Source organism: Amblyomma maculatum, chromosome 2 (genome assembly GCF_055883805.1).
Source record: "Amblyomma maculatum isolate TAMU_Amacu chromosome 2, ASM5588380v1, whole genome shotgun sequence".
In the NCBI taxonomy this organism is placed as follows: domain Eukaryota; kingdom Metazoa; phylum Arthropoda; class Arachnida; order Ixodida; family Ixodidae; genus Amblyomma; species Amblyomma maculatum.
The window spans coordinates 16561774-16587247 of NC_139345.1; the positions used below are offsets into that span (position 1 = coordinate 16561774).

Sequence of the window (25474 nt, forward strand, 5' to 3'; positions counted from 1 at the left end):
GCCTAAAAACTGATCTAAGAACTCGAAAAACTAAAGAGGGAGATTGGAGATTTCAACGGAGGCCGTATATGCATCGAATTCGACCCAAAAAAGTGAAGTGCGTTTTTCTTGCTTTGTTTCTATAATAAAATCACCCCTATTGCCCCCCTCCCCCCCCCCCCCCCCCCTCTCTTGTTAATGCCCAGAAAATAATGCAGAAAAAGAAAAGCCGCGATGGCCGTTTTATTTTTTGTATCTTATTTCACATCCTTTTACGTCGCAGGACGTTTGAAAGAGACGGTGGAAACCAGGGGCGCAAGGCTGTTTTCGCCTGCAGGCACAAATACCGCAATTAGCGAGGTTCCAGTCGTCGAGAAGGCGAAACAAAAGCCCGGAGGCGATAACTACGAAGGCAGACGAAAGTAAAGAAGGAGCTGACAACTTAAGTAATTACCGGGCCTCTCGATGCAAGCCGTCAATCAGTAGCGTGCTTTGTGCGAGCCAACCTTGGTTGGACGCTACAAAATGTGCGCGCATATATAACTCTGCCTCTGTAATGCGACTCTATTGTTCGCACTTCACGCAGTTTTTTTTTTTTTTTTATTGGTCCGGAATCGCCTGTTTGATCAGAAAGTTACCAAGGCGCTCCTATGCATCGTGTAGAATGAAGCTGGCGTGAGGCACAACCGGTCGTTTTCTGCGGCCTTACCCACTCGTCGGTCATTCGTCCGTGCATGCATCGGTGGCTGGTGTGCTTATTGATCGAGCGAGGTGAGTGGACGTCTGTGCCTCGCCGTCTGCGAAATCTAGAGTTTCAATGACCACCTTGCTGCCCATTATCGCTGCATCTGGGTCTGTCACTACATGAACTGTTTTAGCAATTGGCTGCAGGTATACACGCGCCTTCCAATCGAGACATGCTACATGCAGACTACGTGTTCAAACTTTCTTTTTCTTGATTATTTTCATCTCACATTTCCTGCTGGGAAAATAACTTTTCCCAATTGTTTTGGGGTAGTGAATAAGCAGCGTAATTATGACGACATTGATCGTGTCATCTTATTAAGCATTTAATACAGCTCAAGATACCCGAAAGGTGGGAACAATTTTTTTTTTTCGTCGCAAAAGGCTTTTGAAGCCGGAGCGAGCACTGTCTACAAAATGGCCGCTTCGTATGTTTAGTTTGGTTTACGGGCCGCAAGGCGCAGAGAAGTGCGCTGTTATCATCAGCATGAACGATAAAAAGATCGCGTTTATTATCTTTGTTTGTTTTTTTAATCAATGCTTCTTAACATTATGATAAGTTATTATCATGAGATGGCTTAACTGTGCTTGTGATTATTAACATTCGGTATGCGACGTATTCTCTGGCATTAAGGGTTGCAACGCATTTATTGAGAATTCAAGGGCCCGCGAAAAAAAGAAAAGACCGTGACTCTCCCTTGTGACTTAAAAATGGTAATATTCTTCACAGGCTTCTCGAATTTCTGCGGAAGGACTAGTCTGTACATATGGCATCGCTTTTAAGATTCGTTGTATGTGACACTAATTGATATGGCACTTCTATGCTCAGCATTAGGAATGCATAGTATTGCTTTTAAAACCTTGACACGCATGTACTGTTTGTCTGAGTCATTTTTGGCTGCCTATGTGTATAAACTATGTCAAGGAAAAGACAGCTGAAAAGTTATTCTCTAAGTCATGAGGTCAGACGTTTGAAAAAAAAACAGCGTGTACTGCTGAAGCAGACAGTGTGAGGGTGGTTTCATTTCTGATTAGAGTTACAGCTTCATAACGCATTAAACCCACAAGGGCAAACGCAAACAAGATAAATGGAGAAACTCGGGCTTGCTTTATTGCTAGATATTTAATTGTAGCATCAAGTTGCTCACAAATATATTTTCTCGCAGCGACTTAATTTTTCGTCAACGATTACATAAGGCAAGCTGCATAGCAAGCGCGTGCCTTAAAACGTGAATATGTGATATTGAGAAGGTTGTCCGGCGCTTGAGATTTTCACCGCCGCTTATTTAAATTTATACGCAACGAAAGCTCCACGATGCAAGTCCTAAAACCTTCAGCAGCGGTGAAAGATGAAATGTACTGCATGCCCCAAGTTCAGGGGCAGTTTTTAGGATCTTGTCGCCCATCAATTTCCCACCATTTCATTTTCAGTTGCTTCACATATTTACTAGTACCACCGTTCCATTATCACTGCCGCGAGTTACATTGTCTCAACTCTGAACGAAAGCGAATGCAGTACATAAAGAAAGCCGGCATTTGTATTGATCTGCGCGTTTCGCGCGCGCGCACGCAGGCAAATGAGTCTAAATTCTCTTATAAAGATAATTCGAGTGCTCCGGTTGGAAGGAACGCGCTCGATTTGTTTACGAGCGAAGAGCGGCTGAAAGAAAGGAAACGGCGCATCGCAAATAGCCTTCGCCGCGGGCGCCGAGCACTTTCTTCGTCCGCGCGGGCGTTGTACCCGGCGGCGTCGTCGTCTGCGGAGCCGGTGCCATGGCCACTGTGCCATGGAGCGGCGGCGCTGCAGTCGCACAACTGCCCCGCTGCCACAGAGGCCTAGTTGATGCGGCTTCCGCGGGGCGCCGCTGGGCTCGTGCGCGGCTCTGCGATTGGCTGAGCGCATTTGCCCTACTTAGGCTGCCGCCCCGAGCCATCGCCGTGGAAAAGTGCTGGGCGTGCAGCAGCGCGGTTCGCGAGCTCGACGGCGGCAGCCCTTCCCCCTCCTCTTTTTTTTTTTATTCCGAGCCTGCCCACGGCCTGAACAGCCCGTCTGGACTACGACCCGTGCGGCAACCTCGAGCAGCGACTGCCGGCTTGGATAGCGTGCTGTGTTGTGCGTTTGCGACGCCGAGCGGGTCTCGGTTTAGGCCTACGGCCGCGCTCGCATCGTCCGTTGCCCGGGATTTGGTGTGTGTCCTCGCGCGGCCAGCAACTCCGACGAGCAGCGTGCGGATCCCATCGCAGCTGGGTGCCAGGGTAAGTGTCCCCGACCGTCCGTGCGCGCACATGGCGGACCGTGTCCGTGCCGGCGGAGTTTCTTTGCCGCTGCTCGCGCTGTCGGTGATGTAACGCGAGGGAGCGCGACACTCGCGGTGGCTGACCCTAATTTTGAAGGCCGGTCAGTCGCAGTGGGTGACCCCTTGGAAGGTCGTGCCGTGTGCGCATGCGCCCGAGCCCTGTGTTGCCGTCGTCTGCGGGTCCGGGGAGCACCCGGGGGGCGCCCCAGTTTCGGCCTTTTGATTCTAGGTGAGGCTCCCGGCCGGAGTCTGCACCCGACCCGTCGGAGTCCCACGCGTGGCGGCGTGCTCGCGAGTCCGGCCACCCGATGTCTTCAGCCTTTCCCCCTCGCGGGTCATGCAATCTGTCCCCGAACGGTCACGACCACAACGGCGTTGTTGTGGAGGCCGGCGGGCTTGCCTTATCGATTCGCTAACGCGTCCCGGCCTCATTCTGGTCTGCGCTGTCCGCCGAGAGCTACCTTGGTCTCTTTCCAGGCCAGCAATCGCGGTCCGTTCGACTCGGTCGGACCGGCGGCTTGGGATATGACGGCGTAACAGACCTCGGCGGACACACGTCTCTACAGAGGCGCTCGCGAGTTGTCATGCGGCGACGTTTGCTCCCACCGCGCGTGTGTTCAACGCGTCTGCCGGCAAGGATGTTTTGGTCAGCCGTCCATGCCTCGTGGGAGCTGCCGGGAGCCGCTGACCTGCTTTAGGTTCGGCCCGGTTCTGATGCAATCGGGCCCCTCTCTCTCCTGGAACCCAGATTCTTCGCTCCGCCGAGTCATTCTCGCTTTTTCTCTCTGGGTTTTTGCATGCGCTCTCAGCCCCCGCGGCTTCCCTATCAAACGCGTCCGACCGGTTGTCCAGACTGCCAGAAGCGACGGCTGCATTAGACAGCCTGATCCACTGTAGATGGACTTTCAAAACAAGCCCGACTGGACAGTACGGCAGGCCGCTGACGACGCCCGCGCACCGCCTGGGTCGAGTGACAGATGCCGGATGGACGTCGGACTTGCACGGTCACCACCGCGTGTCGCTTCTGGCGGTTGTGTAAACGATGCAGCCTCATGAATGTCCCCGAACAATATGCGAAATCATTTCAAGCGGTCATTGAAGTGAACAACCGCTTGGTGTTGACGTACAGGGATATTTTCATTATTAATGCCCAAGCATTGTGCGGCTATGTAGGCGGGTTTCACTTGGGCATGAGTCGTCGCTGTAAAGGAGGAACTAGTTGGTATATCGGAAAAAGAATGATACCATAGGATAGCGCGTCAAGGAAAGGTGGGCAAATGACAAAATGGTTGATGTGGTTTAATTAGGTAAATAATTAGTCAATAACAATAATTGGTTCACAGAAAAAAAGACGCATGTCAGTTACACTTGCCCTGTGGACACCTTAACCGCGCCGTAAATGGAGGGAGATGAGAGTGAAATAGGTGCCGTAGTAGAGGGCTCCGGAGTAATTTCTTCCTCCTGGGGATCTTTAACGTGCACTAACATCACAGAATACACGGACACATCTTCGCCTCCATCAAAACTTGGAGCCGTTAAGCGGTTTACAGGAAAGGCCCAGTATCTGTCACTCGCGGTAGAGGAACTGCTTGGTATATCGTAAAAAGAATGGTACCATCGGATAGAGCATCAGGGAAAGACTTGACAAAATGGTTGCTGTATTTTAATTAGGTAATTAATTGGAGCCAGTTTAGTGGTTTACAGGAAAGGCCCAGTATCTATTACTCGCGGACAACACAGCAACGCTTAGGCTTACTCATTTCTCCAGTGCAGATTCTGCAGTGATCTCGGAACAGTTTTTTTCATGATTCAGATCATCGAGATCAGAAGCCTACCTTCGCAGTAACCATCGCGTTTCAGCCGAGAAAGCTGGTAATCAGTGCGCTGATCATTTTTACAATAACGTATCATCTAAATTTAGCTGAACAGCGTTTTTTACTATGCAGTGCTCCATTAATGATATTGCTAGCAAAGAATTGGGGTCTGACGCAGTTCAGTGAAGCGATCTTGAGGAGCTCAGCAGGGCGAAGCCATGCTTCGAGTTGCGTTTGCACGCTATTAGGGGCTGCCAATACGGTGCCAACGCATCAGTGGCAGAGGCATAATGCACCTCGCGCGGAGCCTTATACATATAAAATTTTCATAAGCATGGAGCACCGTAAATATTTGTTTGCCAAGCCAATTTAAAATTAGCCACAAGTAATTGGGAAAATTAATGCTGATAAAATGCTCTGTCCACATGGCATAGTATCTTCTATATTTTGAATGACACGTGGTAAGAGCAGCGAGCTAACCCCAGCGTTGCAAAAGCATGATGGCCCCGCTGGGGTGGCGCAGTGGCTACGGCGCTCGACTACTGTTCCAAGGACGTGGGGTCGAATCCCGTCCTCGGCGGCCGTTTTGCGATGGAGGCGAAAAGCAAGGTGCCCGTGTGCTGTGCGATGTCAGTGCACGTTAAAGAACCCCAGGTTAGAGAATTCAATTCTGTAGACAATTATTTTATGCTCCTGAAAGCAGATGACATGCAGAGTGACAGGAAACAGTGCACCACGCCATTTCAAGGCGTGTTTCATTTTGGAGTTATTTCACTGTATTTTCTTTTTGCACTTTCTGAGGCCGCTCCTCGAGATGGCAGTTAGGGGGGAGTCCCAATTTGACCCTTTGGCCACTTGTGTTATTTTAAGCATCTGTACATGGTTTGGTTGCTTGTCCTGCTTAGTCAGAGATGTGTGCGTAGTCAGAACTGCATTATTGTTGAATAAAAGGTTGAGCTATTTTATATGTCAGGAAGAGAAAATAGCACCTATTACAAGCCTTTCATCCCAGAAACATGTTCCAAAACATAAGTCGAATACTCCAAAACTCGATTTATTGCTCTAAAATGCTCGAGCCTGCATGATTCTGTACTCAGTTTCAGGATTGTGGTACCCCTCTTCGCGTGTAAGACATAGGTTTATATTAGTACAGCATCTTGAAGGAACTCAAAATACAGAATCTCGCAAGTAATAGCTGCCAGAAGAAAGTTGACTGAACCCTGCGTGGGCGCAGTGCCGGTTTTTAATTCAGTTCATTACGTTGTAGTGCTTTGAAAAATATGTAATCTAGCAAGAAAATGCGGAAGAATGGAAATCCATTCTTCAACGTCGTTTCTTGCTCAGAACGAATTTCTGAATACGTAGCCTGAAAGATCTAGTTATTTTGCCTTCTTCGCTTTTCCTTCGTATGCTTTTAATATCTGTGCACTGACGGCAGACTTTAGCTTTGGGCAGTATGGCTAAATACACAGAAACACGTGCTCTTTTTTTTTAGGCGGGTAGTGTTTAGCTGTCTCACACGGATTAACGGTCCTCCTGAAAATTATAGTGCTCTAGAATATTTGTACCTAAAATGGATACCCGTTTCACTTTTTTTGGCAGATCACTCAAGTCTCATCGTCCGGGGGTTTCCGGAAACTGAGCTGACAGCTTTCAGTACATGTTACACAACGTGCGCTAGGCTGTCCCAGCTTAATATTAGGTGTTGCGTGCATTGTTGTGCGGTCAGTTCGTAAGGCTGCCCTCGAATGAACGGCACTTTCCAGCTCATTCGTTTTGTTCTCACCGTCGGCGCGTACCGTGGTGGCGCCGTAATCGGAGGCGAGACGGAGCGCGGTGCTGCTTTCCATTGTTGTGTTCTCGGCCGGATACCCTCTGTCCGATGGGCGTCGGAAAACAGCGTTCTTCGGCCTGCGTCGTCGTCCTTTAACTGGAGATGCCGAGGAGGAGGGACACCAATCGCGCGTATTGATTGAAGCAGCAGGCGCAGAGCGAACGACCGTGGCCTGGACCTTTCTGCATGGCTGATTTCTCTCCCGACTGTCGCGCGTTGCCTCCGCTACTGTTCGCGTGTGCGTCGACCCTTCGCGGTCGGCTGCCGATGCCGCTTCTCGCCCTCGACACCGCAGGGCGCAATAAGGTTGCGGTGTTTACGTTTGCGTAAACGGGGACGCCTTGTTCGTCTCGTTACGCTGCCCCCATTTTTATGGCGGAAAAATTGTGCTCGCTTGGGGATCTTCGTGGCGGCATACGAAGGTGAAGTTCTTTCACATTTTGCTGTTACAGTTCCTAAGGCTCGATTCGCGAAGCTTTTTCTTGCGTGAAGTAAGGTAGGAGTTGTTTCTACCTTTTTTCTTTGTTTTACTCGCGCCGTCGACAATGTCACCGATCGGACAAGTTGCTAGAGCGTATAGAGATAGGCTTGTGCGAACTGGTTTATGAGCATAAGCGCAGTGAGATACAGGAGCTCCAGTGGCACATGATAAATTTCGGTCCCTTTACAGAGCTGTGGCTGAGAGTGCTTGCTGAAAGGTGAAACGACAAGAGCGTGCGACACTGTACCCTAGTTACACTTTGTGAAAGTGGCTTGGTCGGCATTCCTACGCCTGGCTAACGGCGCCGCGGGAGACGCTACGAGAACGCGATCTCTGAACGTCAGACTGCGGAACTTGGGCAATACGAGTTAGACTAACGTACGCTCCAGCATTTTCACTGAACGTTTTTGATGAAAGGAAAGACGCAAACTGTCTGAGTCGGGGTGGAGACTCGGGCCACACCCTTAGGTAGAGAAGGTAGAAATAATCTCCTTAGTGTAAGGCTCTGTTGTGAGTACATGACCAACGCATGAGCGTCTTTCGCATTTGGAGAGGAGGCCCTTCAGCCATTAAGCCGTGTTGAACATAAATTCTATCATCTGCCACACTCTGCGTTGTCACGCGAACAGCTCTAAAAGTATTTATCCATGACGTCACGGAAATCGGTCGACTCCATTGGCTGCAGGTTGATCTTTTCGAAAGCTAAACTTTGCCCTAACTGGCAGGCAGTCAGCCAAAGTTGAACCATGAGCTAATCGTGGTCGTTACTTTCATTCGTCGGCGTCGGTGAAAAATTATAAAAACGTTGGCACATGAGCGATGGTGGAATTCCAGCCTTCGCTGTTATGCTTGAACGGAATGTACCACAATGTGTTGAAACTGTAAGGGGAAAAAAAAAAATGACATGAGGATGGCACTCTTAAAAAAAAAAGAAAAGAAAAGAACCGTCTGGCTCGTAACTTGAGGTCTGCACTGCAAGATATCGGCTGGGTACTATTTGAGCGCATAGGGTCCAAATGACACCATTGTCCATATCTGCCGTTTAGTCGTCGCCTGCAGCGGCGAAACGGATCCGCTGTTCGCTCACTCCCGGTGCCGCCGCAGCGGAGAAAGGGCGGCCTCCGACGATTGAGGTCAGTCGCGCGCGCTCTGGCTCTTCCCCCCACCATCCCACTACGTCGAACGAAGCCAGCGCGGCAATTTCGTGCGGCGTTCCTCCTCCGGCAGCGTAGCGTTGCGCCACAGCCGAAGAAAGGAATGGAGCTGGCCGCCATCTTGCTGCCGCGGGGTGTTGGGAGAGGGCGTAATCGTCTACAATCAGCCACGGTAATGCTGTCATTTAGAGGCTTTTATTCTTTTTTATATGTTTCGGTCCTTCGCTGTGCGTACGGGAGAGGGCAATATGTTTAGTCCATCGGTGCCCCGCCCGCAGGCTTTGCCGGACACCAGTTGACAAGAATGCCTCTTGTCTTTCAAATTTCAAACACCCCACAGCGCTTGCGTTGCACGTTATGTCATGCGTTGAGTGAAAGTGATTAAAACCTGAAATGTGCATTAAAGCTTGCTGTCTGGCGGAAAAGATTTGCACCTATTTCGTTGTCAAAAAATATATATAAATAATTTCAGACGGGATTCTTCCGACGAAGCCGCATGGGGCACGGTTGAGCAGTTGCTCGTTTTTCGGCCCCAACTTGTGTGCCGTAAGGACCTCTTCTGGAACCAGTTTTCCTTTATGTGTTATCACTTTTGCCGCGGGAAACAGCACGCGGATGATACAGCATTATTTTGTACAGCCAAATCGCTTCATGGTGTCACTGTTGTTAGTACAGAACTAGTTCACGCTTCAGCTTGGTTTAAGTAAAGCAAGAACTCGCTCCGTGCTGCTGCATTCCGGATATGTTCGTGTTAACAGCGCGTCTCTGCAAATAAATCTTGGAACAAGTGAATCACCATTTTATATTTGGGCTAGAGAGTAATTTGCATTGGAAAGTTGAAATCACATATTAATTGCATAGCTTTCTAAACAAGCATCAACTTGCTCTGGCCTCCAAAAATCGAGGGCATATTTTTGTCAAGTATTGAAAACTCCGTTTCTCTACCCCCCATTGTCATATCGCATGCTGTTGCGAAGCGTTGGTCTTCTACTTTTGAAACATATTCGGATGCTTTTGTTCGGCTGCGGAAGTGAGCCGTGCGGATGATCGCTTTTTCAGGTCCGTTCTAGTCGAGCAGTTTTGAGGATTGAGAATTCTTCCTTTCAAGTTATCCTCCCGAAATTAAAGTTGCCACGTTCGCCTGTAGCGTAATATCCTACAGTTACTGATTATGCTTATGTTCGTGGTTCCTTCTCGTAATACTAGAAGCATCCCTAGCATAAACGTTAATTTACCGATTTCCCCAAGCACGTACCATAAACAACTGATTCACTATCATGGTACAAAAATATAAAACTCCTTACCGGTATAAGTGAAGACCGCAAGTTACTGTGTTCTACATGAAAAGGATCTGCCTCTCGAATATCAGTGTGTCTACAGTGATTCCGGCTTGCTGTTGTTTTGTATACAATCCCTAACATTGGTGTATGTTTTCTTTATTATTATTGATTAATAAGGCTTCTTTGTCTTGATCGTTACCTCGCATGCATACCTTATGGGCGTACACATGCTTCGGCTATCATTGGCCTAACAGTTGTTGATAAAACGTCACGGATAGGATTGGTAAAAGGCCCAGAAACTCAACGACAACAAAAATAACGCCTATGAAGATGACAATTTTTTTTGTGTGCTACCGATATTTAATACATTGAAGTAGCCCTCATTCTCCGGTAATTCATAGAGGGAAGCATCGCGTCATTTAATTCGCGCAGAACAGGCGAGAGAAACTGCTCCGCGAGTGAACCGCTGATAAGCTTCGAAGCTTCCATTAGAAGTGGCTATGCATGGCGCATACGTTTGCGTTCGGCCGCTCCAGCCGGGACCGATGCGCGCCCTAGGTTTCCCATTCCCTCGCCCCTGCGCAAACGACCGTCCGGGCACTGGCTGGCGCGACGAAGGCGCGCGGTTGCGTAAACCAGCTGGGTGCGCGAAAACTCCGCCTGGAGCCCGCAGATGGGAAGCACACTACAGGGAAACGCAATTAATAGCCCCGCTCTCTGCGCCCGCGGCGGAGAGAGCCCGTCCGGCGAGAGGACGGCCAGAAGGGAGAAGAATAGGCCTCCTTTTTCCTTTATCTATCGCTCCACCGGCCACGATTGCGCACAGTCCGCGGGAGAGACAATGCAGGCAGCGGCAGGTGTATCGACGGGGCAGGCTCGCCGGTGCATCTCGGGTCTGTGCGTTCCACATCCCGCGAACTTCGGCGCCCCCTTTCCTTCGTCTACGCCGTTCTCACAACTCTTGCTGTCGCAGGTCGTGTCGTGACGGTGTCGCATCACTCGCGTCGTCTTTTTGTTTGCATCTCTGTTGGTGCCACGAGGGACAGAGGCGCGCGGTCGTGTTCCATTGACGCGTGCGGTGGTGCGTGCCGAGCCGTCACGATGCGTAGCTGTCGGCGCTTTTTGTGCGGCCGCCGCGTGGCAGTGAAAATGTTGCGAGGTGCTTGCGAGCACAGGTGCGCAGGTCGTCAACAGAGTCGTCCGTTGACGGACGAGCGTTCCGGTAGACTGGTGGATCTGTGACTGGTGAGCCAAAGAAACAAGGGTTAACTTATCGGCCGCTTCTCCTGCCTGCAGTGTCCGGCAGTAGTCGAGCGGGACACGCGCAGCGGTTCGTGCTGCGATGGCGGCGGGGCGCGGCGAATCCCCCTCCGCGCCCTGCCCTTGGCCCCGGTGTTGTGGACGACGATCTGGCTCCTAGCGCGTGTTGTGCGTGGCCTGGCGGGGCCTTCGTGTTAACCGCTTGCCCAATTACGTGGGCCGACCTCTGTAGCGACGGCGGCGGAGCCTCATGCAGATACGGGGGGTGCCTTCTCGCGAGGCGGGACCGTGACTCCCCTGGCCTTGACCATATGGGCGAAGGGAAGAGAGGGTGCGATTCGCTGCATAAGCGCCGCTGGGGCTCCGGCAGCGGCCTGCTCTCCGCGGGAGGCGACGGGAGCTGCTGCTTATCGCGGTGCTGGAATACAAACTGCTTCGGGCGAAGGAAAAAAGAAAAAGCAGAGGCAGAGAGCCGACTTGTCTTGCATCGCGAAAAGCAGCGACGGCGGCGCGTCGCGATTGCTAATCTCCCTTTTGCCACCGATGGGAGAGTGGTGCACTGCACAGGAGTGCAGGGCTGCTGTGCACGCACTGCGGCGACGACTTGTCGCTCGAGAAGCCTCTCATGAGGACTCCTCGAGTGGCCTTGATCACGCGTCCTTTTATGGCCTGGTGCGTCTTCGCTGGAGCGCATGCCTCCCTCCTCTGACTCGGTCTTGGCTAGCAGCTATCCTTCCCCCGAAGCATGAAACAGGGTTTTGTGACGGGGAGAAGCGACAAAGCCTCAGCGTCGTGTACTCCGCCATTTTCCTACAGTTTTGCTTCAAGGTGGGAAAGCTCCTGTGCTGTGCGACTGTACGCAAAATGTATCTGCACACACCACCCTCTTTCCTTCTCTCCCGAAAGACTCGGGTGAGGTGTTCATCGAAAGTTATGCCCTTTTGCTATAAAAATGGCCAGCTTTGCTTCTGCTGGTCTTTTTTTTTTTTTGACGTCCACATTGCGCAGCGCCGTCGCCTTTTCTTTGACTGACGCTCGTTTGGATGCTCGCAGAGCATTCCTGCCAGTGTCCCGATGAGAGCGCCTCGTTGCCGGCGTTGACAGCTTGCGAGGGAGATAGCACGGCAGCAGTCGCCGTCCCATGACGGGCATGCATAACGAGTTACTATAACAGGCCCTGTCATGTGACGCAGCTAGTCTGACGAGGACGGTATTAAGTTGTTTGACAGGGTTGAAGCGGCCAGCCCGCACAGTGCAGATGTGACACGAATAGCATTCGCAAGGCCTAATTATTCTTTTCCCCTCAGATGTCCCACGTACAGTTAAAAATTGCCATCAATATGCGCGTCTTTTTACCACAAATCGGGATGAAAAGGGGAGGCACTATTAAAGGAACAATAAGGCTAAAAATGCGAGACACCCTTTACGCTCGAAGAAAAAGAGTAATGCCTCTTCCTTGTCTTCAGGGACCGAAGGAAAGTCGTCTGAAAACCAAAACTTTCGTGCTTGACCGCTGTTCGATCGGCACAGCTGCTGGCGGAATAGCCGATAAACTTCGCAGCGAGGCATCGAGATAGCTGCATCTTCGTCGAGGTTGTCGCAGGGTTATTCGGGCATAGATTGGACACTGCGTGGCGCGAAAGAAACGTTGCAGAAATGTTTGTTGTGGGGCCATTTGCTGTAGGAAAGACTCTCTTTCTATCCCTCTTCTTTCCTTCGTTCGTGTGTTTTGCGCCTTTCCAGTGTAAAGCAAAGGTTGCCCTTATATAATTGTGCTATGCACTGTGCCATATAGGAGGTTGTGACGAGCATACTCCCAGGTCGGGTGCGCAGGCAGATGGTTGCCGCCCGAACTCGTCTTTCTAACTGTAAAGGCGAAGCTAGGGGGAGCGAAGAAAGGTTTTACATCATCGTCGTCGTAAGGTCGGGCGTATCGTGACGCCAAGCGAGAATTAAGATCAAGTGCATCGTGCTCATAATAGCTGCCTCTCTGATCGCTTTCCAGGAAGATTGTACAAGGCATCGGGAAGGCAGGAAAAGACGCGGCGCTCCCATCGAAGCAGCCATTTGTACTGTGGGCCTTTTCATAAATTCATGGCCTGCCCTTTCGCGCTGGTACTCTGGTTACGAGGCGCAATCGAATAGAACGAGGAAGTTTCTGCTCTTCGCGCGATGCCTCTTCGTCGTTTCCAGCCGCTCTCTCTTCCTTTCTACCACTCCCCGCCTCGCCCCCACCCGTGCAAATCCGGCGAAAACTCGTCCTTATGTGTCTTTATTTTTCCTTTTTGCGATGCCGTCGCGCAACCTGGCCCGAGTGCAAACATCGTATCAGTTGTTTGAGAAAGGAAAACCCCCGCCCGATATTCACCCTGTGCGTGAACTGCATCGGAGTGGAGAACTCTGCCGCCCATTGGTTTGTTCATTTCGTGCTTGGAAAACGCTTGCCACTGCTGCAGCAGTCGGACTGCTTTACCCAACAAGCAGGTAGAGCTTGTTGGGTAAAGCAGCCCCGAGTGAACGAGGCATTTCGAGAAGAGCTTTAGCGGAGATTGGGTGGGCGACCGTTAGCAATTAACTCTAAGGAGTACTTTGACGTTGGTGAGGTTGATGACGTTGGTTGCCGTCAAGGACAGCATTCTAGTTCCTGATATAATACTTGCGTGCGTGTTCTCCCTTCTTGCACAAATGTGTTCTTTTGATTTAGGCGGGCCGTGTGGGAAACGACGTGCGGTTTCTTTAGAAAAGGTAGAGATTTGGGGTCATACACTTAGCCCGCCTTGGTTCTCTTTGTGTGTGCTTCGTCTCTGCGCATGTATAATATATGCGCGTATAGGTTCGTCTTAAAACGGGTGTCTTGTGCGCGGGAAATAGGAAAGCTAGGGAGAAAGAATGTCTGTCAGGAATATTCTCCGACCTAACTCGCCTATTCTGGGACAGGAGAGATCTTTTCCGGAGAACGGGGACTCGGCAGGAAACGGTGAAAACAAGAAACAAATCGGCTGCAGGAAGTTCGCTTTTTCTCCGAGTGCCCCACACAGCCACAGCGGGCGGCTATTGTTGGCCCCCGCGCTACGTCGTTACCGCCGGCATCCGTGGTTTTTTGGGCGACACTTTGCTTGGTGGGACGCCCTGCATTCGCATTTTATTTTTCCCTCCCGTTTTTTTTTACTTGTGTCGGGACTCGTGAGTGAAAGGTGAAAGGGCGTAGTGCAGGGGAGTGGTAGTCTTCTCCGTCGGCCATATAATTCAACACTCAACGGTGTGTGCAGGCAGTGAAATCGATCGCTGTTCGCGTCGCTCTCGTTTGGTTGCTGTTTTCTTTTGCGATATTTAGAGAGAGAGAGAGCCCTGTCTTTATATATATATATATATATATATATATATATATATATATATATATATATATATATATTGCTACGAAGGTGACCAAGCGGGCAGTGGCGCGGAGCGGAGCGTTCGCGCCAGGCCCGTATATATATATATATATATATATATATATATATATATATATATATATATAGTGCGGTCGAACTGGATGCCATTGGAGGCCACCGCCTCGGTCGTTTGCGCAGTTTCGTTCGTTTCGCCTCTCTTTCGAGTTGTAAAATTTTGTGAAGTTGCTTTTCTCCCCGCGCTGAGTTGGCAGTTTTAATAATGCAGCAGCGCGTTTGTTTCGACGTATGCGACACGCTATTTCGTAAAAGGGCATTTGTCGACCAGTAGCGTGAATGGTGGCAATTATGTGTGGAATGGAAGCGACACTATCGCTGAGGGATGAAATAGAATTGTGTGTGTGTGTGTGGGGGGGGGGGGGGGGTAACGTCCTGCAGCCGCAGACGGGATGAGGGACGCCGTAGTAAAGGGCTTTCTGAATTAACATGAACTCCTTCTGGGAAATGGCGACCGCGAGCAGTGTTAATTAAATCCGGGTCCTCAAGCTCAGTAGTCAAACGCAGTAACCACTGATCAGTGCATCGTCGGACATGAGAAAATGCGCTTATATTATACGTCCTAAGAGTAGTAATGAGAATTCGCGATAACGATTATTCCATAGTTCTAGCACCGCCGTACGTAAACACGGTAACAGCGGCAACTGTTACCGTACGGCCAATGTGGCTTAGGCAAGCCTGCAACGGTAGAAACGACAACGCCTTACTGTATTCGCCGTACGTCTGTCCTGTACGCCAAAGCTCTCTTGTCTTATACGGCGCTCAGAACACGGCGGAGCATCCATCTCTTTAGTTCCTTAGAAAACTTTTCGCAATATGCGGGGCATATTTTGATTGTGGCGTTGTGGAAAGCGCCTGTGGTGTCCGTTGCACACGTTTCATGCCTCTGGCGAGCGCAATCATACAAAGCCTATTAGCATCACGGTATGACACATATTTGTGTTCTACCAGTCAGTGGGATTTGATCTTTTTTTTTTTTCCTATTTTTCGCGCATTTAAAAGCGTTGGCTCGAATCATGTATCTCCGGATAGAGCGACACGATGCCTGATTTGGCGAACTCCTCAATTCCCTCACCGCGCAGCAGCACGAAACAGAAACGCGTACCGGGCCTCAGGTGCGTAGTGTACGTAGGCCGAAGCCGGCAACGCCTTTGACATTCGCTATCGGAACAGTGAGGGGCCCTTCCGTTGGGGGCGTTGCGCGTCTCCCGCTCCGCCGCCGCGCAGGCGTTGTCGCCGCTTGCACGTGCGCCGCAGCTGGGATTCCGCGCCCAGGTACACCGTCGCCGCATCGGCCACATGTTGCGTGCATCCAGCTCTGCTTCCGATCCCTTGCTGCCTGTTGTGCCTGCCTCCGCAAACAGAGAGTTAGCGACGATTATATAAGCGCTTGTTGTAGCCTGCGTATTCGGCTGCGCGTCGAGTCGCGACTCTCGTGAAGTGGTGACACGTGACTGGATGTCGTCGCTGCGCCGAAATTTGCTCATTTTTGGTTCATATATGAACAAGAGGGAGGTACCTTGCCAGTGTGTCTGGTGATCATGCACGCGCACTGCTGGTGCTGAGACTACATGCTTGGAACATGCAGGCTTCCTGTTCGATACTCGAGACCGGTGCCGTGCGCCCACCTGATAATGCGATCGACTCAGTCAAAACAACCTATGTGGTGTTTGCTCATTGCGCCGGTCTCGACACCAGGAGTGCTTCGGCAGCTCGGCATGATCCCAACACACTGCTTGAGTTGCCTAATGTAGCGCCTGCAATTTCCGAAAACAATGATGATATATGACGAATACAACAGGCTAGTGCGATAAACAAATATAACGAAAAAAAAAAAACGCTCAACCTTGGTGAGCACAAAAAGAGGACCAGTGTCTGCACTGTTTGTTAGTTTCATAGATCCTGGAAGATCGCACTGCATGTCGAGGCAACATAGTTGATTGGGAACTTCGAAATACAACTCAAGTCTGCAGTAACCACCACATTCTTCTGTGACAGAAAATAATCCGCCATTAAAGCTTTCCTGGTTGCCTAAATAAAATGCCTAAGCATCAGACCAAATTATAAGCCCAAGAATTGTGATGCCTCTGACTTGTTTTTATTTTTCAGCGGTATAAGACACACATCGCGTACAATTGCCCATAATTGGCACCTGACACTTCTTTTTTCAAGTTGTGTACTATACTACAGTCTTGCATTTTTTTTTTCATTTTTTTTTTTTTTTTCCACTGCCCTGGTTTTCCGCCCTCAGGCAAAGAGGCAGAAACGATGCGTTGCTTGTGAAGATACAAAATACCAAGCGGCTTCCGAGCATCACTGACGGTTTGCCATTGCGCAATAGAAGCTATCTCTTTCTGTCGGTGAGTCCATTTCTCGAGAGCAGCCAAAACGGTCAGCTGCCATCTCAGGTTGCCAGTAAGGAGAAATTGCTGCAGTGACCTTGGACGTTAGTTGTAGGGAAAGTCCACGGTATATCGGCAGGGACATTTATTCGCTAGTTGTTGCCCCAATTGTTGTTGTTTTTTTGTGTTCTTTTTTATTTGTGTGTGTGTCCGGGGTGGGAGGGGGGGAGGCAGCATATTCTCACTGCTTGAGGCTACAGCACCTCATATTTTGTTTTCTGGCCGTCACATGTAGTGGCAAGAGATCCGTGCACTACTCTGCGTGTGTCTTGTTTGATGTGCTACGTATATGTGACCGCTTTTTCAAAGGGTACGCTATATCCGCTAGTCACGTCTGTCACGTGAGGCCACAAGCGGGGTTGTGTCCTCTCCGACCTGCGCGCTACCGTTCGCTCCTTGGAAGAACTTCAGGCGGCTTCTGTGGCGTCTACGACCAAGTCGGAGTTGCCGACCAGGGCGCTATGTTAGGCTTGTTTCGAGAAATCGCAGAGGCGTGCCGGCTAAATGAGCCGATCCAATTGTCCGTCTGTCCTGATTCTCGTGAGTCGCGGCTTATTTGCAGCCAGGAGAGAGCACAGGTGTCGCACTCAGGGTTTTGGACCCATAGTTCGTTCACTGCTGACGCCGGTAGGACAGGCCGCTGAAAGACGGGAGGCGCTGTTTAATGTCACTACTAGTAACCTGAAACATGTGTTAGTGGAGTGGGCTGAATGTAAAAAGAATGAAAACCAGCGGGCTTGTTCTCTGTTGCACGACACACTTGGGTCCCTTTTTAGGTTTTTGACCATCCTGGTGATTATTTGCAGTTGAATTAAGATTCGCGACCGTTTGCTGATATCATATGCGCTAAGGCTTTCAAATAGAAAGCTCTAAGAACCTCAGTGGGGCTCTTTCTTTCGTTATTATTATTATTATTATTATTTTTATATATATATATATATATATATATATATATATATATATATATATATATATATATATATATATATATATTTTTTTTTTTTGCGCACAGCGCTTGCTCGTGGTGGAAAAATGAACCGGGAAATTTTCAGAAGAACGCTATCTGAAATCAAAGTGCTGCTAGCGCACAAAAGAAAGTTTCGGACTATGCGGGGCATCGAATTCTTACGGGACTGTGTGTGTGCATGCCTAATTGGATTTTCAACGCTTGTGTCCTTACCGCGTACACATATGCAGTTTCTTTTGTTGCTTCTCGTTTCATTTTTCTAAGCCCTATTCTATTCGCTTTCAGCTAACGGAACTGCGGAGGAAGGGGCTAAATCAGCAAGACGCACACACATATACACCATAAGGCGAAGTGCACTTTTGGGCGCGCCATACGCGCAATCTTTCGGAGATCCAAAGGAAAATGTGTCGGCTTCATAAGGCGAAGTCGTTTCTCTAATGAGACCGAACGGTGAGTGTGGGGAAAAAAAAAAGAAATGAAAGTATTAAGCGGAGGAGCTCATTTCAGCTTAGGTGTTGTCTCTTCACCACGGCATGAAATAAAAAAAAAAATAAAAAAGAAAGAAGGCACAGAACCGTCGCTTGCAGATAGCGTGTTAGATTGAAAGACGTTTAATCGATCACCGTGCCTTAGAGAGTTACATTAAAGCTTACTGTCAGAAGAGTTGCTTCATTTCGAATGGCAGAGCGCAGTGCGTGCGGATTTTTGCGGGTGCGATTGCTGCATCAGTTGATGCTCAGTTCACCTCATGGGCAAATGCACAGCAGGCACGGACGAGCCCTAGTTTTTCTATTTAAAAGTAGAAGGCGCAGTCGTTTCGGAAGCGTCACTGCTTTCTGCTGAAAGCGCGGTCGTAGATAAATATGTTGCCGGATTCATAAAGCGATTTGCTCTGTAGCTGTTACCTATCTGAGATGCTATTGTTAATGTCAAGTTGAAATACTTGTGAGATTCAGATTAGATTTCTTTTTTCTTTTCTTTCTCTTTTTTTTTTTTCGCTCTTCGAAATTCTGCGGTCAGTTTGGCCTTAATTCCAGGGCCGCGCTAGAGACACTCCGAGAGTTGGCTCGCGGTTGGGAGCGCGCATTTTTCTCGACCGTGACATATCGGCAAACTTTAATTTGTCGCTGCACGCGTTGCCCAGCTTGCTTGATTTCGGCGTCTTTTGGATGAGCGCCTGGCATGTGCCCCTCTGTCTTGCGCTTGCTCGCCGCAGCGACCAGCTGGAAATAGTCGCCTGTTCGCGGTACTACGCAGCAAACTTGCCGCAGCCTTTGCCGATAGGCACCTCCGCGCCGGCGCTTCTGCCGCTTTGCTTGTGTGTTGTATTCTGTTTTCTTTCTTTTTGTCCGCCCTCCCCTCTTCCCAGACTCCGCGTTCCTCTCTTTTGCAGAGAAGGGTAGAGAGATAGGCGAACGCAAACACTGCGTGTGTGGACCACTCTGGCGAGGCTCCAGTGTTGGCTGTCATTGGGGGACGGAGACGAAAGACGCCTGCCTTTTTAATCGCCGTCATTCAGCGGGCACCGGCGCCCCGCCGCTGTCACACGCACACAGCCCAAAGTAAATTCCGAATAAAGCTTCTTCGTCTCTGCTTGTGCTGCCGCCTGCCTGTGCTTCTGCTGCTGCTGCCGCCTCTGTGGAGGGAAGGGGAGAAGAGTGCGGCGAATGCTTGTCTGCTGCTGTGTCATCGCTGCCCTCCACCCCTTCTGCGCTTCCTGCTGCTCGCTTGGGTCTCCTCCCTGCTTCAGGGGCCCTGCGCTTTTTCCCAGAAACCCTGAATGGCGCTCCCCTGTGCTGCAGCACAGTGCCGGACGTCTCCCGTGTGGCGAGACTTGGGCTGAGGGGAAGCGGTGGCCCCGCACACATCGTTGAGCCGAAGCGCGATGTCTTTCTTCTACCTTCACCTGCAGAGGCAGCCGTCGGGGCGTCGCCTGGTCCCGATTAGTTTCTGAAGGGCGCGTGATGTCGCCGCGGTCGTCGTGGTTGCTCTGCGAAACAGGTTTGATTGATGTAAAGTCTGATGCAGCGCAAGAAAGGAGACCAGTGCATTTGTTAACTGCCCCGCACCTGCTAGAATGAAATTGCAGGCAGATGCCAGGTTCGGCACAACTTGTTGCGCTGCTTTATCAGCTATTGCAGGGATAAACGCACGTCGTTTGGACGTTCCGTCACTGTGCTGTCGTGACAGGATAGCAAATAGCTGCAATAAGTTTCACTCGCTGGCACCACGATTTTGGCATCGCTTTAGTACAAGTAGTGCTTTAGAAATGCGGTCTCAATGGGGCAGTCGGATGTCACACGAGACGAGCTGCGAGTAATGTATATTTCGTAATCCCGTTACAGGGAAGCTCTGTAGAGGACGCTGACGACCTGGTCAGGTCGGCTCACCTGTCATACCCAAGAGCATGAGGAAGTGACCTCTCTGAGCAGGCGTCACAGCGGCGGCAGCTGCATTTCTTGCATCACCAGAAACGTATCGCGTTAGCCTGATCGCGCTATAGCTTATTGTTGTTAGCTGAGCTTTTGTTTAGGAATGTGTGCTGCTTGAGGAATATGCAGTTCGAGTAGTCAGGCTTTATTGCAAGCTGCGTCGACTGCGATTCGAAGGACGCTATGCCTGCTCACTACTGACTTTAGAATGGCGGATACGGGACGTACGGTGGAAGGAATGCTGTAATTGGCTGCTGACTGAGCTATGGTAGATAGGCCATCGCTTTTTTCAGGTTTGGGCAGCCGCACATTTTAAGCCGTCTCACAGCCTCTGGGATGCTTTCTTCGACTGACACTCGGTCCCGAAATAAGCACCCAGAAATCGTTTCCTTGAAGCGGTAGGGTAACTTGGAGTCGCAGTTATGGAGATTCGTTATACAAGAGCAGCACTCAGTGCCAACGAGTTACGTCTTCGGTGATGGCTACGTTTGGTGTTCTGGAAGGGATGTTTTAGATGCAAGGAAAAAAGAAAATGGAGCCTATTGTTGCCTCTTGTGCATTAACACGTAAGTACGTATAAGTACTGGCGAACCAATGTTCGGACAAGACCGTGCTGGCGACCTTTCAACCAAATTGGAGCCGGCTTTGTAAGAAGGATTAATATACTACAAATGTTAGGGCGCCTACTACTACTACTACTACTACTAATGACTCTACAAGCATCTTCTAGATATGTTTATTTATGTAATTGCCTCAGGGCCAGAGGCATTACAGAGGGGGAGTTGTAAACATAAAAAAAAAGATAGAGAAAAATATTGAATTGGTACATGAATGCTAAATCAAATATACAATGTTAGCTAGAGCTACACAGGACTGCTCATAATTATTAATGACAACAAGTTTCGCGGGAACGTGTTCCAGCCATGTGAGATTTGCGGCAGAAATGATTGCGGTAAGCACTTCGTGTTACATGACATAATTGCGACTTTTTGGCGATGATCAATGCAATGAGATACATAAATTGGATGGTGGTGATCACGAAGAGCGGGATGTTGGTACAACTTTTGCGGCAGACGCATACGCAATTGGAGGCAGAGATTAGACTTCATGGCAGTCATTCGCGCGCTGTTCGGTTTTAGTTAGCGACTATAAAACGTACGGTTGTTCTGTATCATCACGATGTCACTAATTGGGTCGCCTACGGGTGAATCATACGCTAGTTTAGATTGTATTAATGTTTTATATAGCAGCAGTTTGTACTGCGGAACTGCTTCCATATTATTATAAATGCATATCTATAGATAGCGTGCGGATTTTCGAAAATATCGAATAGCGAATCGAATATCTTCTGCGGCGAGGTACTGGCAGCGGACTCCGTGAAGGGTGTTTAAACGGATCTCTATTTTGACAATTGAAAAGGACCGCGAATAGCCCTGGTCCGGAGGAACTCTCTTTCACCGTTTCAGGCACAGTGGTCATGTTTCCCAGCCGCGGGTTCCAGGAGGCGATGGTCCTTGGGTGGCCGAACTTGGAACACCCCCGAATCCCAAAGCGGGGAGAGGGGAAGGTGACGGTCGCTCTTCGCGACCCTCTTACGTACGCGGCACCCCGTGGCGCGGAGGGTCGGCTGGCTAGGGAGCCGACATGTTGCGCCGCGGCGCCCTACACGGCTCGGTTCGGACGCTTGCAGCGTCATTCCAAGAGTTCGGGTGTTCATAGCCACCAGCGACTCGGAATGTAACAATTTCTGTTCGCTTATTGGAGGGAATGAAGTAGAGTATCTCTAAAATTATTCAGAACTAATCGAATAAGTACGCTGGTTTTCGAATGTGTTTTGAATGATTGGCCCAAGACGCATAAGACCCTCGGTAGTTTCTTTGCTTCTTCCTTCTTGGCGTGACTGGGTCCACATTGACCAACCTGCACCGATCAGAATGCTCGGGATGAACTGTTATTGAAGCGATCGCAGCAACGCGCAGGCTTTCGCATTTCTGCAGTGTAGATTCTACAATGGTTCTCGCAATTTTTTAGACCAGTCCGTGAAACCCTCCGCACGTAGACGACTGTTAGTGAGCAGCAAGTGTTAGTGCCATCGCGAGCTGTAAGCGCATTTGCGTGCTGGCAGCGGAGGATCGCCGCTTCTTTGCCTTTTACCGCATAATGTTAAGCACGCTTACTGCTCCACATACTGCGTCGCACATTCCTCGTATGTCAGTCATCAAGCCGGCAATGAACAAAAATATATATTTGCGAGATGGCGTCGCCTAGATGCGACAATTTTATCCGGTTTCCGGCGTCGCCGCCCATGGCGCCGAGTGTGGAAAGGGCGAACAAGCGAAACATGAGTACTGCCATTGGAGCCCGTGCCCTGTGTGATGTATATGTGTGTGGAAAAAAAGAAGGGGGGGGGGGGGGTGCTCTTTACTGCAGGGTAGCTTCTCCGAAAGCAAGTTACTCGACAGCTGGCGCTTTGCGCAAGCTTTCGATAGAGGGTCGCTGGGCCTATCTACCGCGCCCGCCCCCGCTTTATTTAACTAGATTGCTTTTCCTTTGCCTTACAATACGACTGTCGTGTGTCACTTGTTCTAACATCGTTGTAACCGAGCACAGGTGGTCTGCCTCCTCGGCCCGGCTATTTTTGTTGGCTGTTTCATTCGAATGTGATGCAACATTGGCAACTTACTGCAGCTCTTCGTGACGCGCTCGTCTCTCTGTCTGATATTGAAGAAAATAAGAAAACGTAGGCATAGATGAGCCCCGTTACTCGTTGACACAGCGCGGCAGGCGGACGATTGAGGTGGGTTTTACGCCAAGGTCGTGGTGGGGTATAGGTGTGCGCGACGCAGCGCGTCGTGTGGCGCGGCTGTGCGCAATGCCTCGTCGCGGGGGAATACAGCGAGACACCAGCGAGGCATGGAGTTTAGCCTCGTTTTCGCGGCACCGCAATATTTTTTTTTTGTTTGTTTTATCTCTCTTTTTACTGTTCATCCTCCGGCGGCGCTCTCAGTCGTGCGTGCAGACAGCCAGCCAAGCCTTGCGCACCCGTCAGAGCACGGCTCTGCTACTGCAGATGCGGGCACGATGTACACACTCGATAGTCGCGGGTTAAGTTCATAGGTTGACTCTCGACACGTGGCTACCCCGCTTGCAGTCTCTGTGCAAACTCTTGGTGCTGACAAAAAAAGATCCGTAGCGGACGCGCGATGCAATGCAAGAGGAAGCGGGTGACGTAATTCATGAGAACTGCTCTATTTTGCTTTTCCTCAGCAAGTGCAGTTGCTGTTTTTGCATTCACACCTGCGAGTCGTGAAGGCCCCAGGTACGTTCTACCAGCCTTCATGTGCGACTAAGCTCGACAGGACCAGACCGGAATGGAGGCGGCATTCATTGTATACATGTGACTGTATTTTGACACCTAGCCGTTCTCGAGTTGGCGCTTGAAGATGATGACGACGTTGGCGTCTCACGCTCATTTCCACGTTTCAAGAGGCCAAAAAAGAGGCGAAAACTGCGCACTGGTTTGCTCTGTGGATGCCCGGTTTTCCTCCCCATTTGATAGCTGACTTGGAACAACCCGTGTCATGACGTAACCCGACGCGCGTTGTGCCTGCTTCTCTCCTGTTTTCATGGAGCCTAACCCGGGCTCGCACGGACTGTGAGATGCTGTGTTCGCTGTGCTCGAATAGTGAGAAGAGTAGCGGCCAAGACGACGCCACAGTGGGAGTCAGCGGATCGCAAGGTTGTGGCACAGCACACCGAGACAGAGCTAAACCAGGCCAAGCTGTGCTACTGCACGATATTGCGCGCTTGACGCCTGTAAGTTTTCTTTTTTTTTTTTTTTTCGCGATGTAGTGTCTTAGTTGCTAATGCAAGAAAAAAAAAAGACGGATATTTACTCCCTTTGTTGCATTGGTCAAGTTGCTGTCGGTCATTTGAGAGGAGAGAAACAATGAGACGGGAGCGAAACTCCGACGAGCGTGTAAAAACCCTAGCTGCCGTTCGCCCGTATCACACCATGAAGGGACCGAGTTCGTTTCGAAACTTAGTGCTGTCTTACAACTTGATTAGCGTTCCTTTTTATTCTTGATTATGCATACTTGGTGTGACCAGAAAGGTGATGCTTGTTAGGCGATGTTCAAGGAAACTCGTAAAAATAAAGATGTTCATTCGCTGAAGCAGCGTTGTCACTTCCTAAAATGCGACGCACGGCGCGTCGGAAAGGCAAGAGCTCCATGTTCATTCTCCTCGCGACACTTGTCCCTGAATCGCCTACTCCCCAGCTTTCGGACGTCTCTTGGAAGCAGCAGAGGCCGGAGGAGATGAGCTCTGTTCATATATTCGCGTGGCTGCAGTGACTGGGTCATCCGGCCGTGGGTCTGTTTCCCGTTGTCTTAGTTCTGGCTGAGCGCCTCGCGCACCTTCTGTGGTGGATCGATAACCTGGTGGGAGGGATCGCACTGCTGTTGGTTCAGCTTTCTCCCTACTTCACATACTGCTTTTCAGATCAGCTTTGCTATCCGCGTTCCCTCTTTTTTCGTAGCATTAGTTTGCTCCGTATTGAATATCTGTGCCATGGAGGAGGAGGTTTATAAAATGACATGCATCGAGTGTCCTTGTATAGGATATAGATTTCAGAACAGTTCTTGCATCATCCACTGCAGTCTTTGGCATCGGTGGGCACGGCCGTTCTCGTCAACCTTCGCAAGTGCTCGCGGGCCTTGGGGGAGGGCCCGTGTTGTGTCCCTTTTGAGCCCGCCTGGACGCGTGCTTGAAAAGCTGGCTCGTCACAAAGGCGTCTCACGTCCTCCCGAGGCTTCGATTTCTGCCGCTTGTTCCGCTGTGTGGGTGCCCTTTAGTGAGAGAAGCCCCTAGCACTAGCCGAATAAAGGGGGGGGAGAGAGAACAGCGAAGCATTGAAGGCAAAAAGGAGTAAAAGAAAGCGGGCACGCGTTTGAAAGGGCTCGTCGACTGCTGCTGGTCGCTGGAGCCTGGACCGGCATGCTGCTGCGCTGGCGACGGCGCCGAATGCGGGGGAGGCGTGGATGGTTTCGCGGCGAGGAGAAGGGGCGCCGTCGTCATGGCGACGCTGAGCGCGAGAGCAACCTTGAGCGCGCGTCGCGGACCAGCCGCGGCGGTGCCCGACCGAGCGTTGCTCCCTGGACGGTGACGTCATCTCTTTTCGGGTCACGTGGCCTGTGTGACGTTGAGGTCACGCGGCCTCTTCGACTCAAGGTCGGATCGGTGCGCTGGCCCGTCGCCAGCTCCATGCCAGCGGGCGAGGGCCGCGAGGCGCTTTTGTTTGAACGCCAGCCGGCGGCAGGGGCTTCGAGGCGATCGGCGCCCGGGTTGGAAGCGCGATTCCGGGAAAAGCGGCTGTCGCA

The 25474-nt window shown here is 50.5% G+C and overlaps 1 protein-coding gene across 3 annotated transcripts in view; it reads left to right on the forward strand.

Annotated features, from left to right (window-relative positions):
• The first annotated feature begins 2621 nt into the window (after positions 1-2621).
• LOC146198047 (ecdysone receptor-like) overlaps positions 2622-25474 on the forward strand; it is a 159884-nt gene continuing 137031 nt past the window's right edge. The window contains exons 1-3 of one of the 3 annotated variants that reach the window (XM_084593366.1): positions 2622-2979; positions 16544-16652; positions 17947-18111. In XM_084593366.1, coding sequence (XP_084449492.1) covers positions 18099-18111 — 13 coding nt within the window. In that variant the 5' untranslated portion in view covers positions 2622-2979; positions 16544-16652; positions 17947-18098. The remainder of the gene's footprint in view (positions 2980-16543; positions 16653-17946; positions 18112-25474) is intronic. The other 2 variants (XM_084593365.1, XM_084593367.1) reach the window with 2 other exon arrangements.